At 38.5% G+C, this 18,043-nt stretch overlaps 3 protein-coding genes and 1 long non-coding RNA gene across 5 annotated transcripts; 2 read left to right on the plus strand and 2 right to left on the minus strand.

The window, feature by feature from the left end:
• Nucleotides 1-183: 183 nt before the first annotated feature.
• On the minus strand, nt 184-3,963 carry tbcb (tubulin folding cofactor B). The gene is made up of 7 exons (XM_056765487.1): nt 3,781-3,963; nt 3,456-3,627; nt 2,943-3,086; nt 2,711-2,807; nt 1,832-2,023; nt 1,438-1,510; nt 184-1,308 (listed from the first exon to the last, which is right to left on the minus strand). The coding sequence occupies exons 2-7, from the start codon at nt 3,573-3,575 to the stop codon at nt 1,194-1,196; spliced, it is 741 nt and encodes a 246-aa protein (XP_056621465.1). The 5' UTR covers nt 3,576-3,627; nt 3,781-3,963; the 3' UTR covers nt 184-1,193.
• Nucleotides 3,964-5,761: 1,798 nt separating this feature from the next.
• Nucleotides 5,762-12,803, plus strand: six5 (SIX homeobox 5). Its single transcript, XM_056766703.1, has 3 exons — nt 5,762-6,583; nt 9,123-10,588; nt 10,674-12,803. The coding sequence occupies exons 1-3, from the start codon at nt 5,892-5,894 to the stop codon at nt 11,372-11,374; spliced, it is 2,859 nt and encodes a 952-aa protein (XP_056622681.1). The 5' UTR covers nt 5,762-5,891; the 3' UTR covers nt 11,375-12,803.
• A 1,216-nt stretch (nt 12,804-14,019) lies between these two features.
• On the plus strand, nt 14,020-17,540 carry six9 (SIX homeobox 9). Of its 2 annotated transcripts, none has more exons than XM_056766582.1 (3): nt 14,020-15,238; nt 15,695-15,858; nt 17,352-17,540. In XM_056766582.1, the coding sequence occupies exons 1-3, from the start codon at nt 14,837-14,839 to the stop codon at nt 17,488-17,490; spliced, it is 705 nt and encodes a 234-aa protein (XP_056622560.1). In that variant the 5' UTR covers nt 14,020-14,836; the 3' UTR covers nt 17,491-17,540. The 2 variants fall into 2 exon arrangements, with proteins under 2 accessions (XP_056622560.1, XP_056622561.1); XM_056766583.1 differs by having other exon boundaries at nt 17,355-17,540.
• On the minus strand, nt 15,077-16,338 carry LOC130435760 (uncharacterized). Its single transcript, XR_008908844.1, has 3 exons — nt 15,935-16,338; nt 15,651-15,845; nt 15,077-15,204 (listed from the first exon to the last, which is right to left on the minus strand). It is a non-coding gene; the product is annotated as an uncharacterized LOC130435760 (long non-coding RNA).
• Nucleotides 17,541-18,043: the final 503 nt, after the last annotated feature.

Here is an 18,043-nt window from a genome sequence, read left to right on the forward strand (position 1 = left end):
AACAGTGATGTGACGAAGAAAACTCAATGAGTTACGGCTTCAAATATTCTTTAACCGGAAAAATGTGTTACAAGAAATTTAACATTCGTATCCAGCTGTTATAAGGGGTATGGCGACAAAAGTCGACGTAATGATCAGTTTCGGTGGTGTCAAGTGTGTATTCTTCAGAAACTGCTCGCCAGCCAGTGACCACATCATGTTTTTATTAGGCACAAGCGAAACAAACTTTTTTTTTATTTTGTCTTTCGTTTTGCAAAGGCAAACTCGAAAAACAGAAAGAATGTAATTCATTTAAAAAAGCCGACCATGTTTATGGGAAAAATCACAGAGATGAGAGAGCAAATAAAATGTAACCAAAACACAATGCATGTAAAGTCAAGGTATGTACTGTGTCTTTCAGTGCAATATGGTCAGCATGTTTTGCTGCAAATTAAGGCAGTTCAAGAGATGTCCAAAGTTGGCACATTTATTTATTTAAAACAGACAGTTTTTGCTGAACATGAACTCGACATGCATCAAAATGCTAATGTGCCTGTGTTCACCAGCAAGGGTCGTTCACACTGAAAATACAAAACTAAGAAAAACTGAGGCCACAACATTCTCCATTTACATGACTCTGTGCTAACAGCAAACATGTCTAACAAATTATACGAGTGAGACCCTAAACACGGTCATAATAATGATGGATGAGAATGTTATAGACTTTATGCAGAAGTGTATTACATTAGCTTTAGTGTATAACTGTAGTTGTCATTAGTTCAAAGATGATGTTAACAAGATACGGTGTGTACAGAATGTGAAGAACAGTTTCGGTTGTTTCGGTTAATCGGTTTTGTTTAAAGTAAAATGAGGCTGAAATTTTTTAATTTACAATCAAAATTCAGTGAATGCTTCAAAGAACCCTACTGTTTTTTTTAATCTAGCTGATATTGGTCCATTATTCAGATTAATTTTTTTAACATTTCGCTAGTAACTTCCAGTCACCATACCAGCAGGTTGTTTCATATCATTGCTTGAATTTGACTTCAGGAACTTAAAGGTATTACATTGCCGATCTCTTCCAGACCGGCGTAAAATAAAACTGCATTGACAAAGTAAACCCTTTAACTTCTGCAGCAATTTCTCACTGCATGGAGTCAAACTTCTTAAAGAACGAGGTTCTTTTCTTCAAAGCCTTGACTGACGGGTGAGTCTTACATCTCATCCAAACCATAGTCCTCTTCAGGGAAGTCTCCCACGCATACTGAGAGCGGCTTCACGAAGGCGCCATATTTCGGTTGACACTCAAAGTATTGTTTGCCATTCACACTAAATCAAGACAAACAGTTGTATATGAAGCATTAGTTAGATATTCTAAAAACATTCATGGAAGGTTGACATTAGTCATCCGAGACATGCTGGTCCTATGCATAAGCAAAAATAACTAGTTAAACTTACGTTCCATTATTCTTCCCAAGCGGCTCATCATATTTCACACCTACCCAACAGCCTGGCTTGAAATCTGTTGTACCTGTAAACAATGCAATAAATCAGACCCCAAGTAACGACAGGGCAATATGGTGTATTGTTGTGCACACTACCAAATGTGGTTTATATTTAAAATAAATATTCTCAATGTCATATCATTCAGATCTGTGTGGTAAAACAGAGCAGTGGATGTGATTATAGCGGTTACAGGCTCCCAAAACGCCGGATCGTCTGGATGAAATGCTGATACACATTACTGCGAAGCACATCCCTGTGTGGATGGCCTCTAAATCAGGTCATGCAATCAGCAAAAAAAGCTTTAATCTGAGAGGTGTGGTATGAAAATGAGAAAATGAAAACTTACCAACATACATAACAGTGCCAATCTTGGTGGGTTGCCCGGCAATTTGAATTTTACAGCGATTACCAATCGCAATGGCTTCAGCGGCTGCCTTCTCTTCCTCTTCTTTCTTAGCCAGAGTCTCTTCTTGCAAAGCCATGTTTTCCTCATTAAATCGACCCAACTTCATATTCTTCTTGAAGTTCCGCACCGAATCTGACAAGAAAAACTGGAATAAGACCTTTGCTTTTCTAACATTTTGTAGTGCACAGTGACACTGCTCTTGGTAAAAGACAATGTTGGGCTATTAAAGTTATGCTGAATTTTGTGTTGACACTAACAAACAAATTATATTTTATATTTCACTTTGAAGGAACTGTTTTATCCATTTCAGGTCAATTTAATCTCCACACTGTCAAAGAATGTATTCTTGTATAAATGGTCACAATATCACTCTAATTAAAGTTGCTGTTAGGTTAAAAAATATCATAAACATTGCTGTTAGGTAAAAAAAGTCATAAACATGTCCAGGGATGCTAACTTGCTAATTGCTAATTGCACTTCTGGTTAGACCTAAACTACATTTCGTTACACTGTACTTGTATATGTGTAATGACAATAAAGTTGAATCTAATCTAATCTAACTCATCGGGGTGATAATGATACAAGACCTACAAAGGTTCAAGACCTACAATGCAGATAGATGGATGGATGGATGGATCGCAAACTGTCTAGTGATTTGACATTGTCACCAAAACATCTGGAAATTATTCTCATAATTTCATTAACCGCGACCTCGTCCAAAAACCGTTTTCAAAAACTCATTGGATCTACCAGAATCACAATAATGGCGAATTTCGCCAAAGGTGACAAGTTGGCATCCCTGTATGTTGTTGTATGTACCTGATCTTTTTTCGTAGGCGTCATCCGAAATCTCAAATTTATCCACTTTGGATACATCGGTGAACTCCCCACTTTGTGTTCCACTGCAGTCTGTCACCTGCAAATAAAACAAATTAAATATCCATCTTCATGTTACGTTTACATCTTGACCGAAGAATGTATTCCAATTAGAATGTTCTTATTTTGCTGCATTGTTTGCTCCGTGTGTCGAAAAGCATCATACGGAACCCACGTGTATTCTGCAGTCATCATCTACAGGATAGGATCCAAGCAGGGCGTCATTGTTCTCAAGCTTCTGTAAAAACCTGTCTGAAGCATTGTAGAGGTCAAGATCCATATAGGCTGCTGGGGTACCCACAATCAGCTCCAGTTTACTCTTTAGAAGAAAAACGCATTACAAGTGTCAGATCAGAAAATCACAACTGCCAAAAAAACAATTGTTATACTGAAATGCATCTGCATTTAGTCTTAGCTTAAGAAAACATGCTCAAAACCTGTTATGACTACCACCTTATCCATGCCACACAAAAGTCTCAAATATTTCTGCACTGTACACAATGCATCTGTATTCTGCATTTATTGTTTGATCGCACTGAATTTTGCAACTTGGAATTTCAGATGCAAGACAAGAGTATGACAGTGTGCTTATGGATATGGATCTTAAAATCAGCACACGTTACTTGTGGCACTTATGTAAAACCTATTTGGCTGAATCACAGTGGTGACACATGAAGAATCCTCTCACCTTAAACTCAGCGATCGTGATGCCTCGGTTGAACCTCCGGTTGGACTCAAATGAGCTGACGGTGCTCGTGACCCGCACGGAGACGGTCGGGTTGGTGATGACTGTGACGCTCGCCTCCATCTTTCCGTTACTAAGCAAAGCGGCTGATCAAACTATGACTCTAGTCAAACAGCTAAAAATCAAATGTTGAAATTGGTGTATTTAGACAACAGCATACATATGTAATATTGTCTTATATCTGAATACAGAAATATAACGTTACAATTCACTTAAGGTTTAATATATATCTGGTTGCTAAGACTTATCGATAGTAAGATGAACTCACGTGAGAAGACTTTCACTTTATTCAATTCTTTACTCAGTTCAGTCAGATGTTTGCGCATTAAGCATTCGTCGGTTTAATGTGATCCGCTATTTTCAGGGTCCGCGTTCAGAATAAAGCCCGAAAAGATCGGGGGAAAAAAAACAACTTCCGTGTCAAACCCCACCAGCAGATTCTGGAAGATTCTGCCCACCCATATTCGCATCTGATCCAATAGAAACTGGCTGTTGGGCGGGACCTTAAGGTCAACCAATAAGAATCCGCTTTTCATCTTTTTGCGGGCGGGAGAAAACTACACCTTCCAATCAGATTATTTAGTGACACGTTTATTATCCAATCACTGTTTGCGTTGTTGGAACGGGCCGCTCCCAAACTACTCGTGCCTGCATTTCTGAATGTGTACCACACGATGGTGCTAGAGGTTTAGAAACGCACGAATTAAACTAAATACTCCAGCATTTACTCTACACGCAGACTCATCTACTCGAATATTTATATTTTTATGTAATGTAAGTAAAATCTAAAAGCAAATATTAGGTTATGCTTCTCAAAGCAATCATTGACTTTATATTTTTGCGTCACATTATCAGGTTGTTAAACTGAGGGAAAAAAGCTTGGAAAAACATTTCTGTTCGATCACTTAACTAAGATGATATACTGTTTTCAAAGGCAAGTGTGCGCACGCACAAAGCCGAAGATAAAAGGGTGAGGGGTAATGGACTAGACTACACGACTTAAAGTTGCGGGATGGGGGTGGTAGGATACAGCCTGCTTTCCTGAAAACTCAGTTTACATACTTGCAAAGGAATGACATGGAGGTACTGAACTCTGTCTCGTCTCATTCTGTCTTTTTGATTCCAGGTGTGCGTGTCCTCTTTCACATTAAATCCCTTGTTCTCCCTGTCCATCAAGCATGCAAAATTCTACAACACACACACACACACACACACACACACACACACACACACACACACACACACACACTGGTGCACCTATGATCACAAAGACTTTCCATTGACTAATGGTTACTTTTTAACTTTAATTTTAAACGAAAGCTTTCTGCATGCTTAGATTTCATTAAAACACTTTTTCACTGGTATATGAGTGAGGACGCATCGCATAGACGCAATAATACTACGTTTTCTTCATTTTTCGAAATTGACATTTTTACATCATCTGAAAGCTGAATAATTAAGCTTTCTGTTGCTGTATGAGTTGTCAGGGATAGGATAATATATGGTGGAGATACAGACGTTACAACTCTGTAGGGTGCTAAAAAATCTAAACATTGAGAAAAACGTTTTTAAGCATTAAGGGTAGAAAATTTTGAAAATGCCTTCATGGAACATGATCTTTACTTAATATCCTAAAAATGTATATGATTTATTTTTGGCTTTTACTAAAAAAAGTCCGTGCTACTTAAGACTGGTTTTGTGATCCAGGGCACACATGTACTTTATTTGGCACTCCAAGTAATCACGAACAAACACACTTTTAATCTCTATTTATTTTTTGCACTTTTCTATCTATTTTTTCACTTTTTAATTGAATTATCTCGTCGACAAACTAAAATAGGCCTTACTACAATCAAATATTTAATAAAAATATCAAACACCAGCTCAAATATGTCAAAATATAATCTTTTGACGCGTTAAGAAAAGTTTCAAGGCAAAATGAATAACTAATATGAGCACAAAATGCCTCTTGAACCGCAAGCCTATGTATAAACTGACGCGAGTCATTACAAATGCATTATGCATATGTTTCTGGATGGGGTGAAAAGAGAATAGCGTCAAAAATATATATATTTCTGTAATTTGCTCATACAATTAAAGCAAGTGTGTATTAAATTATGTGTATGCATACATAATAAACAATGAAGGGCTTTTATTGTATGCTTCTCAATGTAAAGAGTGTGATTTTTAAATACTCGTAAAGCTGTAAGATTGATACTGTATGCAGCAGGCCTGCGGTGGATGTTTAGATGGGGGAGGTTGACGAAATCCAGGGGCGTGACGCCTCAGTCTGTAGCAGGCACTCGCCTACGGGGAGAATGGGAGAGAGAGAAAGAAGGGGAGGGAGGAGGAACTTAAAGGAAAAAAGTTAAAATAAAAATGGCTTCCTTGTCTTTGGAGTCCACAGAACAAACGGAAAACGGTGCAAAGGAGTCCACGGAAGATGAAGCCAAAGTTAAAGAGGAGACGGACCCGGACGAAGTTTCGGAACAATTGCTGCAAAGCTTCCAGAACTCGGCGCTCAGCTTTTCCACCGATCAAGTCGCGTGTCTGTGCGAGGCGCTCCTGCAAGCGGGCAATGTGGATCGCCTGTGGAGATTTCTCTCCACCATCCCTCCTTCGGCCGAAATGCTACGTGGCAACGAGACCCTGCTGAAGGCCCAGGCTTTGGTGGCTTTTCACAGGGACGAGTTCAAAGAGTTGTATGCCATACTGGACGGTCACGACTTTCACCCGAGTAACCATGGGTTCCTTCAAGACCTCTACTTAAAAGCGCGCTACAAGGAGGCTGAGAGGTCCCGGGGTCGCAGTTTAGGCGCCGTGGACAAATATCGACTCCGAAAAAAGTTCCCTCTGCCAAAAACCATTTGGGACGGAGAGGAGACGGTGTACTGCTTCAAGGAGAAGTCGCGGAACGCTCTGAAGGATTGCTACAAGATCAACAGGTATCCCACTCCGGACGAGAAGAAGAATTTAGCCAAAGCCACCGGACTTTCTTTGACTCAAGTGAGCAACTGGTTTAAGAATCGCCGACAGAGAGACCGAACCCCGTCCGGTACCAACAGCAAAAGGTAAATGCACTGAATTTCGATCATATTGACAGTAGGAATATATTTTTCGCAGGCCTCGGAGAAACATTCCAGAGCAAATAAACAAACAAATCTCTATTGTTTAGCAAATATGTGTGGTTTACAATGAGGGAGGGGTTGTAAACAAAATTGAAGCAAAATAAAGCTTGACAAGAGAAGTAAACAGGGTCATTCGGACTGTTACATTGTTTCACATCGAATGTAACATTGTTTCTTATTGTGCCACCATAAGGCCTTGCGTGCTACAATATTATATATTTTTACAGTGTTACACTTGTCCTGTTTCACAGGGATGCTAAATTACCCGGGACATTTTGTGTTTGTGTGTGTGAGGTCATACATATGAGAAAGAAAGTTTACAAATATGTGTTGTCTGTCACCATTATTGTTCCCGGTATGATGAAGTGTTCGACAATTTCAAATGACAAGGTCTCAGAAAGCATGTTGCTTTGTTGTGAAATGTGAGATAGGGAAGACAGGAGTGGCTCCAGTTTCCTGAAATACTGCACCACAATGTCTATCTCTGTAGATCGTGAGCAGTTAAACCACCATGGTGAGACTTAATGAAAAAAGACATACAAATATACAGTAATCTTTTATTAAATTTGATAAATTCTTCTCCAAAATGAAGAAATTAGATGCTTTTTTAAAACTAAAGCCTAATAAGTATGAAAAATAAAAAAGGCAAGGAAAGTCATTTTAGTTCTCACAAATTCAAGTATTTTTTATTTTAGATTTGATATCTTGCGAATTGTTTTAAATACATTTTGGTTTAAATGTTCATATAAACAAACACCATATGTTCCAGGGTTCCAAATTAGGGTTGTCACAATATACTGGTATTAAGAAAAACTGTGGTATTGAAACCCACGATTATCAATAATATATGTTAATTATATACATATAATAATATAAACAATTCATCACCCATTAAATGGTTTGCCTTACAGTGACAGTTCACCCAAAAGTGCCAATTCGGTCATCATTTCATCATTTCACCTCGTTTCATTTCAAACCTTTATGACTTTCTTCCGCAGAACACAAAAGAATATATTTTGAACAAAGTTGGTATCTGAACAGCATGGGACCCTTATGACCAATATTTTATGGACACAAAACCAATGCAAGTAAAAGGGGTCCAGTTGACAACCTTTTTCAAAATATCTTCTTGTGTGTTCTGCGGAAGAAAGAAGTCATACAGGTTTAAAAAATGACATGAGGGTGGGTAAATGATGACAGAATTTGTATTTTTTGGTGAACTATCACTTTAGGCAAGGCAATGCAAGTTTATTTATATAGCACATTTCATACACAAGGGCAATTCAAAGTGCTTTACATAAAATGATTGACAGAAAGAAATAAAACGTATCTTTAAAATGCAAATGATTTAAGATCACAAATACTTTAGATTTTAAGAAACAATAAAACAGCAATAAAACAGTTTTTTCAACAAAAAAACTTTAAGACACACAATAGTTTCAAGTTATTTAATCCTTACACTTGAATCTTAAGTGTGATTTGTTTCAAAAAAGGAGAAAACGCACTACAAACAAAACTAAAGGTGAATTTTATGTGATATATTTGTTAAAAAAAAGATGACAGGAATACACAGTTACTGTGAATTCTTTCGGCCATGATAACAATAAAATCAAAAACTGATATTGTGACAGCCCTATTTTAAATGCGTTGATTTGCACTTAATCTCAACTTGAATTTTATGAGTGGATAGATGCTTTATTCATCTCAGGAGATGGTTTTAGTTGAAAAATGGAGTTACTTTTTTTGGATACGTACAGGAACAACTGAATATGTTGAAATATTTGAAACGAAACAAGGATCTTAGTAACTTTTTTTTTTTTTCTTTTCAAAAATACATTTTGAATAAACATATTGTTTCTTATTTATTAAAAAAGTAAATATTGTGACCATAATGCTATTGTGAATTATAATAATTAGCATTTACTCAAATCAGTTGTTTGTATCCAATAGGGTCAGTAAAGTGATACCAGTAGTTTAACTGAATATTAAATGTCATTTAAACCCCAACTAAGCAAGCCAGTGACAGTGGCAAAGTAACCAAAACTCAATTATATTAGAGAAACCGGGTTCAGTCCAGGGTCATTTCACCTCTGGTCAATTGAATAAAGTGCAAGTTTCCATCCACATATGCCACATATATTTATATGGCTCGTGCAGCACATTTTATTCATTTGAACAACCGAAAAGGCTTCTTGCTAGTAGCCAACCATTCATTTGTTATAAGCTGTTTTGTTCCCCATTACCTCATGTATGTTGTAAACTTTTTTATCTGAATGTAGTGATTAGTGTTTGCTGATCTAAAATATTCACCAGCCTTTTGTCAGGCATTGTGCTTTACTTGGTCTAGTTTGTTATTAACCTAAGCTTTCTTTTAACTAAGAATATGAAGAAAGAATTTTTAGGGATTGTGAATAAATAATAGGCACCCAAGGTGGGTTTTTAGGACTATCTGATGAAATGTAATGTTTGTTTCTTCTTCCAGTGAATCTGATGGGAACCACAGCACAGAAGATGAAGCAAGCAAAGGAGATCTGGAAGACATTACTGACAAATCTGCTCAAGAGACAGGCAGCTCCACAGTACCTCTTTTATCTTTCACCGGAGCTCCTGGCAATACTGGTGGTCAGCTTATTCTCAATAGCACAGGGGGATTCCTCACAAGTTCTCACCCACTGCTGCTCAATGGGAGCCCTTTACTCTCAGGGGCAGGAACCGGGGTCATCATCAATGGGTTGACACTAAGCGATGGTCACACCGTCACTCTTAGTCCTGTTACAGCAAACGCACCATTGCTACTTAACGGGGCACAAATGATAACCAAAGATGAACGTAGGTTCAATGACATGGATGTCCAAAGCAGCCTACCCAATATGGTGCTGAGTCCATATGCCAGTTTAACAAACACAATACCTCTCTCTATCAGTGAAGAGGCAAAAACAGCCAGCAGCAGTGTTTCACCACTGGATTTCATCTCTCTTCCGGAGGCCTTAAAGAATCTAGACAATACCCAGTCCGTGCCTACAAACTCTATGTCCACGTCCACCATCTCCACTTCGGTTATCTCTTCAATGTCTTTTCCTTCAGTGGTCTTGACCCAAAATAGTGTTTCTACGTCAACAGCTGGCTGTGCAAATTCAGTCATTTCTAGTCCCTTGGTGCCACTACATCCCACACAACCACCAGAGATTGTTGTATTTGCAAAGACTGATGCCCTGGCCCCCTCCTGCAGCTCCAGCCCTCAGGTGCTGTCTTTACCCCAGGTTGTGCCATCTATACAAGGCATTCCAGTGTCCCAACTAATGCAACATCAACCTGGGGCCACCCTGTCTTCATGTCCACAACTTGTACCAGTCTCCCCTCTCAATCCACAGCTACCCCAATCTCCCATTCCTCAATTTCCAACACCGACCTTGCAGATTGGTCCCAGACTTGCTCAAGCTCAGCCCCCAAACGGCTCCAACACACTAAGCACCAGTACAGCTTTATCCCTCTCCCAACTGACTGATAGCCAACTTGAACACGGACTTGCGGGTCAGCTAGGAGACGAGATTACTTCAACCACAATCTCACAGACCTCTATGGGAACACAGGTGATTCCCATCTCCTCTCCAACTCAAGTTGTGCCTGTTTCCCACCCCAAAGACACAGGCCAGCCTCAGCTGGTCCCCCTTTCACTGCCTCAGTTTATGCCTGTGACATCCATTGCAGGAACGCCCACTGGAACTTTCTCTTTCCCTCAGGTGGTCCCAGGGGCACCGTCTCTTTCAATCCCATCCTCAGGAGGCGCGTTCCAGATTCTGACATCTGGGTCTGGTGCAGGATTAGGTGTTGCCCAGGGGCCAATACGTCTTAGCCCAATAGGTCCTCCTCAGAGTGTCCCTACTGCTTCCATCCCTGGTGTTCAGCTGCTGAATTCAGGCGTTATCCAACTGCCTTCAGCTTCTCCAGGTAAGGCAGTTGATAGTAACATACTGTTTGGGTTGATTTACAATTTAGATTTTTTTTTAACAAGATTTTTTAATTCTGATTTCAGGCAATCTCCTATTAGCAGGTGGATTAGGAGGCAGCCCCATTCTAAGTCTTCAGAATGGTAAACTCATCCTTACTATCCCAACTGGAATCCAGTTCACTACCATGCCTGTCAAGTCCGTCCCAGAAAACATAGTTTCAAGCGCCATTGATCTAACCTCTAACGTACACCCACTTGAAAATCTACCAGTGCCTTCATTCACTGCTCAAACTTCAAATTCACTACAGTCATCTCCTTTGGGATTTATTGGTTCCTCTACACTCTATTGCAGCCCTGAGCCAGGGACCATTGCCAACCCCACCCCAGGAGCTTCTCCTAACACTCCAGACTCCTCTAGCACTCCCACCCCTACAGGCATCCTACAATCCCACCAGACCCTCAGCCCTGATAGTATGCTCCCCCTCAGTCCAATCTGTAGTGGTGTGGCAACTGGCACTCACCTCTCACAGCCAGTCTGGAGCCCGGTGCCTCTGTCCTCCTCTGCTGGCCTGACATTATTTGACATGCGTGGGAAAGGGGATATATCGGAAGACCCCGCTTTGTTAGTCCTACCGGGTGGAGAGTCTCTCCTGTTGGGCACTCCTCCTCCGGGCGAGGATGTGGAAAGACATTCTCAACTGGATGATGTAGAGGACATGGATGGGGACTCAAAAATTCTGACACAACTCCAGTCTGTCCCTGTGGATGATGAGTTGGGTTTGTAATTACCTGTCGTGTTGACAGCCTGCCAGTTGAACAGTGTTAAATCCACGCCTTCAAGAGTTGCAATCAGCTATGAAGAGAAATGGGATAAGATTGATAACCTCAAAGGTTCGTGAATTTCTCTACTTAGCATTGCATAGGTTGAGGATTAAACAGTGAAAGTATTCAACCTGATAACTAGGATGTTGTTAAATCCTCCTAGGCTTTGTTGAACAAATAATTGTCTGTCATATATTTTGAATTTGTTTGTGAAAACAGAATTCAGCAAGGGCATGCTAATATGGAGGTTTAAATGGCACTGTTATGAGTAGTCACAGAGGACATGTAACCGATGGTCACCTCTAGAAAGTGTTTCTATGTTCAGTCTGATTGTGATAAACGCAGAGCTTGAGAAATGTCAAAAAGGCCTATATGACTACCTGATAAAATGGTTCAATCTGGGAGTGAATTGGATATAAAACCTCATCTTGTGTGCCTTACGTATTTTGCATAACTTCTCAAATTTATATTTCTATTGTTCAAAAAACATGGAGCAGTACTTGTATTAAAACAATAATAAGAAAGTGATATTTTAATAGAGATGCATGCATTCTTTGATCACAGAACTGACTTCTTGGACAGAAAAAACATAGGTGCATTTTGGATGAGATGAAAATGAAAAGCGAACCTACACCTCATGTGACCGTGGCAACCGCATTGAATTTACTACATCACTGCATAAAACGGAGATCTTTCAAAAAGTGTTCTGTCTTAGAATATCGAATTGCTAATAAGTGTTGAGATGGTGGTGCGGACCGTTAATGGAGAACCTTGATAAATTGGAAGCAAATTAACAGCATATGAACAGTTTTTCAATCAAAAATCTCTGATCTTCAATCTGATCTCTCTTAAGAAATCATTCATAAAACTTAAATACATTCACATAAAGCACTCTTACTTTTTGTCATTTCATATGTACATTTTTTTAGAGAGTAAATTCTGAATAATGATGATGTGTATGGCATACTTTTTATATTGATATGAGATGAGGTATTGACAAGGCCAGGTGATGTTGGTTTCCATTAAAAAACCTCTGAGGTCTCCCAAGCATTCCAGCTCATTACTATGATGATGTGGATTTTGTTTAAAGGGAATTGAAGTAATGCTATAATAGTTTTCTATGCAACAACGGATCCACATGATAACTGAACTGAAGGTTATAAAGCATAACCCTTAGATGTGTCTACTTTCTTGTTGAAAACACTTCTTACACTACAATCTCGCATGTACATATACAGTGAATCTTTTGTTCTTTGTGATTTATTTTATATTTTAAATAATTTTATTTGTAGAATTACATATAGCTATGACTGTCATTTGTCTTTTTCTTGTCTTGATTCTAATCCAGTGGAATTCTACCAATGTGATTTACCACACAGACAAAAAAACAAACAAATACTTGTATGCATAACATGACTCTGGTTATTTTCATTATTGTCACCACCACATTTGCTCAAAGCGGAGCACGGCTCTGTTTGTTTTGCACATTTTATTCATGAAGCATTTATCTTTATCTTGTCCCACAAAATTTGGTGCTATTATTTATATATTATTAAAGGTTAGGCCATTCAATTGTTAATCCAAGGTTTTGGGTCATATTGACATAAAAAGCTTATGAGATTTTGGCATGTATCATGGTACCCAGCTCAGTTTGCTCGTGTCAAATCTAACTTTAAAAAACCCTTTGTCTTTTTATTTTGATTTTTTAAACAATATTTAATGCATGTATCAATCATTTTGGGGTCGTTCTATGACAACATTAAAGCTGTTACTTTTTCTATCCTAAGTTTTACACTCCATTTTGCATCGAGTAGCATCTGTCAATGATTTCCGTTTCATATTTTTTTCAATTAAAGAGTTTGTATCACACATTTATGTTACATAGGACTAGTATCATTGACTTGCCAAAAATATATTCATTTCAAGAACCTGGACATTGTTTTGGAAAGTAAAGGGAATGTGTGTTTGTATAACATAATGATTGTGTCTTGCTATTTCTTTTCCAGAATGTAGTGATGACTATGTTATATTTTAGTGTGTAGTGTTTTCCTTATTCTGATCACGTCTCTTTTTTGTTCTTAATACTTTAGACATCCAGTACACTTATGTACACGAAATATGCAGCTGATTAAACCAAAGACTTTTTTTGTCATTCTTTTAGTAAAGGGAGGCTTTTGTTTTTTGTTATTTTAAACATCTCTTTTTATAGAGGTGTGTTTTGTATTTCTCATAGTTATTTTATTTTTTATATTCCATTTTATTGTGACATGCAATAAACAACGTATATCTGACTGATCTTTGTCTGAAATGTCGCTACAGTAAAAGAGGTTTGAAAACAATGTGACTGAAACAGAGTGTATATATAATATATATTTACTTTAATATTGTGTCTTAATTTTCTCACCCTCAAGTTGTTCCAAATCTGTATACATTTCTTTCTTCTGATGAACACAGAGAAGGATATTTGGAAGAATGTTTGTAGTTTGTAACCGAACAGTTCTTGGTCACCACCATTGTAGGGAAAATTGCTTTATACATTTCTTTGTTCTGTTGAACACAAAAGAACATATTTTGAAGAACGTTGGAAAACAAGCAAACTCTCTTGGTGGCCAAGAAATGTTTGGTTACAAACATTCTTCCAACTATCTTCCTTCACATCTTCTCTAATGGAATGTTGTAATAATCCTCTATCAATTGTTTTGGCATGCGACCTAGACACCATATTTTAACAAAAGATAAACGCAATATTTTTGGTCCACAGTTAATATTAAACCCCCAAAAACGGGTGTTCATATTATTTTGTCCAACACTTGAATAAATATATACTGTATATATGTCAGTACAAACCAATTCTGCTAACAAAATGCTGGCACCATGATTTGATTAAGAAATTAGATTGCCTTCACATATTTAAATACGCTCTACTGTGCACCTGACGTTTTCCTAGGTAATTGATACAAATACAAACAAGGCTTAGGTTTAGAGGCATGCGCCTGTGTGTTGGTGCATCTCTGTGTTTTCATAACCCCTATGCTCTCCGGTTACCTGCATGTACCGAGTTGTCTGGGCGGGTCTTTGTGGCTAGAGAAGGTAAAGCCTGCTAAAACAAAAAAGGTGATACACTCATCTGCTACCCTTATTGGCTTACACATCCCCAAAGAACGAATAAGGACTATTGTGAGATCTCCCTCACCTGAAAGATTCTACAGCAAACACGCATCTTATCAGAAGGCATTTTAAAAAACATCAAATCATAAAAGAAACTACTGAGAAGAAGCTTCCTCTTGCCATCTCATGATCACTGGCTTTGGCTTGAAACCTTTCTCAGCTACCATCTGGATCTCTTCATAGGATTTCAGCGTCTTTCTATTTCCAACTTTTGCAACCCAACTCAGATTGGACATTCCACCATTCTTGGTCCGATCATGTCAATAGGCTTTTCTCCAGAGCAGGTGGCGTGTGTATGTGAAGTTCTTCTCCAGAGTGGAAGTATGGACCGCTTAACCTCATTCTTGTGCTCGCTGCCTCCCGCATCCTCCTCCATGTATCTGGGTATGCCGCAGTGCCAGGAGAGCATGCTGAAGGCGCGGGCCGCTGTCGCCTTCCACCACTGCCGTTTCGCAGAGGTGTACGCCTTGCTGGAGGGGAACACGTTTTCCCCTCGCAGTCACCCTCTCCTCCAGCAGCTCTGGCTCCGGGCGCACTACATGGAGGCTGAAATACATCGGGGCCGCCCTCTTGGTGCTGTGGGAAAGTACCGCATCCGACGTAAATTCCCTCTTCCTCGTACAATCTGGGATGGAGAGGAGACCAGCTATTGCTTCAAGGTACAAAATACGCTACTCTCAAACACAGTTTACTTAGTGATAGCTTACCCATAAATGAAAATTCTGTCATCATAAACTCACCCTCTTGTCATCTCAAATCTTAGCTTATTTCTTCCGCAGAACACAAAAGATATTTTGAAGAATGTTGTTAACTTGTCCCTAATAGAAGTGAATGGTGGCCAGTGCTGTTCGGCTACAAACCTTCTTCAAAATATCTTCTTTTGTGTTCTGCAGAAGGAAGGAAGTCATACAGTTTTGAAATAACAACAGGTAAATTATGACATTTATGAGTGAACAATCACTTTAATCTTTGCTTTTACCTAAAATGCTCACTGAAATTCCGTCTGACCATGGATTTATCCCACATTAACCCTTTTAAGATTTGATTATAATCTCTCACGATTAATTTTACCTTCTTGAACTTTTGGTTGCATCTTCTGCTTTGTCTGGTTCCAGGAGAAGTCCCGAACTGTGCTGAGAGAGTGGTACTGCAGAAAGCCATACCCTTCACCACGAGAGAAACGGGATTTAGCAGCAGCCACTGGTCTCACTGCTACACAAGTCAGCAACTGGTTTAAGAACCGCCGTCAGAGGGACAGAGCTGCAACTAGCCATCAAGGGTAGGAGAAACATCTCTCATTTTTTATAGTCATGAGAGGTGAACAACATGCTGGCCGATTTTAAAAATCAAAGCACCTTTAGTTATTTTTTCTTTGGTTCCATGCTGCCATCTGCTGGACATGTGACAAACATAAGAAAAAAAGAACCTTTCATAATTTTGTTTGCTTTGATTTTCAGAACAAATTCTTATCGTATTTTTATTTTCAAGAAACAGCTTGTCATTTTAGTCAACACATGTCCTATAATTTATTTGATTTGAGAAAAATATAAAAAACTATGCTAGTCTGACTGGGACCAGTAACTGCACTTACAGATTTTCTGCACTTTCGTTCATTTAAAGTGACAGTTCAACCAAAAATGAAAATTCTGTCATGAATTACTCGCATAATTTGCTACAAACCTGTGTAATATTTTGTTTGGTTGAACCCAAAGAAAATATTTCGAAAAATGTTAACAACTCAGGCACCAGACTACCACAGCAGAAGATATTATTGTATAATTTTCTTGATCTGTTAACACAAAAGAAAAGTTCTGGGGACCTCTGACAACCATCTTCCAAATCTCTTTGTTTACTGTGTTCAACAGAACAAAGAAAGTTGTACAGGTTTGGGAAAAACGTAAAGTTTAGTTAATCGTGACAGAATAATATTTTTGGGGTAACTATCCTAACTTAACTTGTTCTTTTCTCCTTATTTGAAATTCACTTTTGATAAAAGCTTTGGCTTATGATTAAATGTAAATATTAAATGTCTCTATGCCATCAACAATTCAGAGGTTTTGGGGTGGTTTCCTAGACAGTGATTAGATTAAGCCTGGACTAGGCCTAGACAGACATTTAGGTCGTTTTTACAAACATGCCTTACTTGAGTGTAAAATATTAAACTTAAAACATTACTTGTGTGAATTTTGAGACAAACCAATAATGTCCCTGATATATTATAATATTTGTGACCCTGGACAACAAAACCAGTCTTAAGTAGCACAGGAACAGTTTTAGTAATCGCCAAAAATAAATTGCGAGGGGAAACATTACTGATTTTTCTTTTTGCCCAAAATCATTGATATTGAGTAAAGATCATGTTCTATGAAGATATTTTATAAATTTCCTACCATGAATGTATAAAATCTTTATTTTTGTGAGTGGATGGCCTGCTAAAGTGACTCAGATTAACAACTTCAAAGGCAATTTTCTCATTATTTAGATTTTGTGGCACCCACCAGCTTTGTAAACAGTTGTTGTTCTGCCAGATAGTGTCCTATCCTAACAAACCATATATCAATAGAAAGCTTATTTCTTAAGCTTTCAGGTGATGTAAAAATCAAAAATTTCGAGAAAAATTTACCCTTAAGACTGGTTTTGTCGTCGAGGGTCACATATGTCAGTGCAAGCTGTTTTTGGGTTTAGGCAGTTCTAAGATGTATTTAGTCTAAGACTAGTCTTAGTCTCTGTGCATCAAACCATCCTTTAATGTCCAAGTTTCTTGTGATCCAGCAGAACAACAACAGAAGCGTTTTTGAGCTCTGAAGAGGAATTTTCTCCACCAGCAAGCCCAAGCACATTGTTCTCCTGCTCCCAGCAACTGTCTTCCCACCCGCCCCCTCTACGCCACCTGGGACCAACACAATTCTAGGATCCATTAAACACGTTGCATGTCAAAGCAATAGTTCTATTAAAAACAATCATCAGTTTAACAAATAAAATCTAAAAGGAAGTAGATGCTCTAGTTAAGCTTAATACAACCTCACTAATGCACAGACAAAGTTTCTTTTCTTCTTCTGAACATACAGTTTGCACTGATATCTGTATAGAAAGTAATATTTGTTTAATTATACATTCTCTTTGCAAATTCCCTTCTTTGACATTTCTTTTTTTGGAAGCATATGCGATTTTAAAGTTTGCAAACACTTATTAGTCAAAATGTAGCATGTCATGCAGCAGCAGACATTGTATTGTATATATACACTCACCTGAAGGATTATTAGGAACACCTGTTCAATTTCTCATTAATTCAATTATAGTGGTGGTGTAATGGTGTGGGGGATGTTTTCTTGGCACACTTTAGGCCCCTTAGTGCCAATTGGGCATCGTTTAAATGCCACGGCCTACCTGAGCATTGTTTCTGACTATGTCCATCCCTTTATGACCACCATGTACCCATCCTCTGATGGCTTCTTCCAGCAGGA

The sequence above is a fragment of the Triplophysa dalaica genome, chromosome 14 (genome assembly GCF_015846415.1).
Source record: "Triplophysa dalaica isolate WHDGS20190420 chromosome 14, ASM1584641v1, whole genome shotgun sequence".
In the NCBI taxonomy this organism is placed as follows: Eukaryota; Metazoa; Chordata; class Actinopteri; order Cypriniformes; family Nemacheilidae; genus Triplophysa; species Triplophysa dalaica.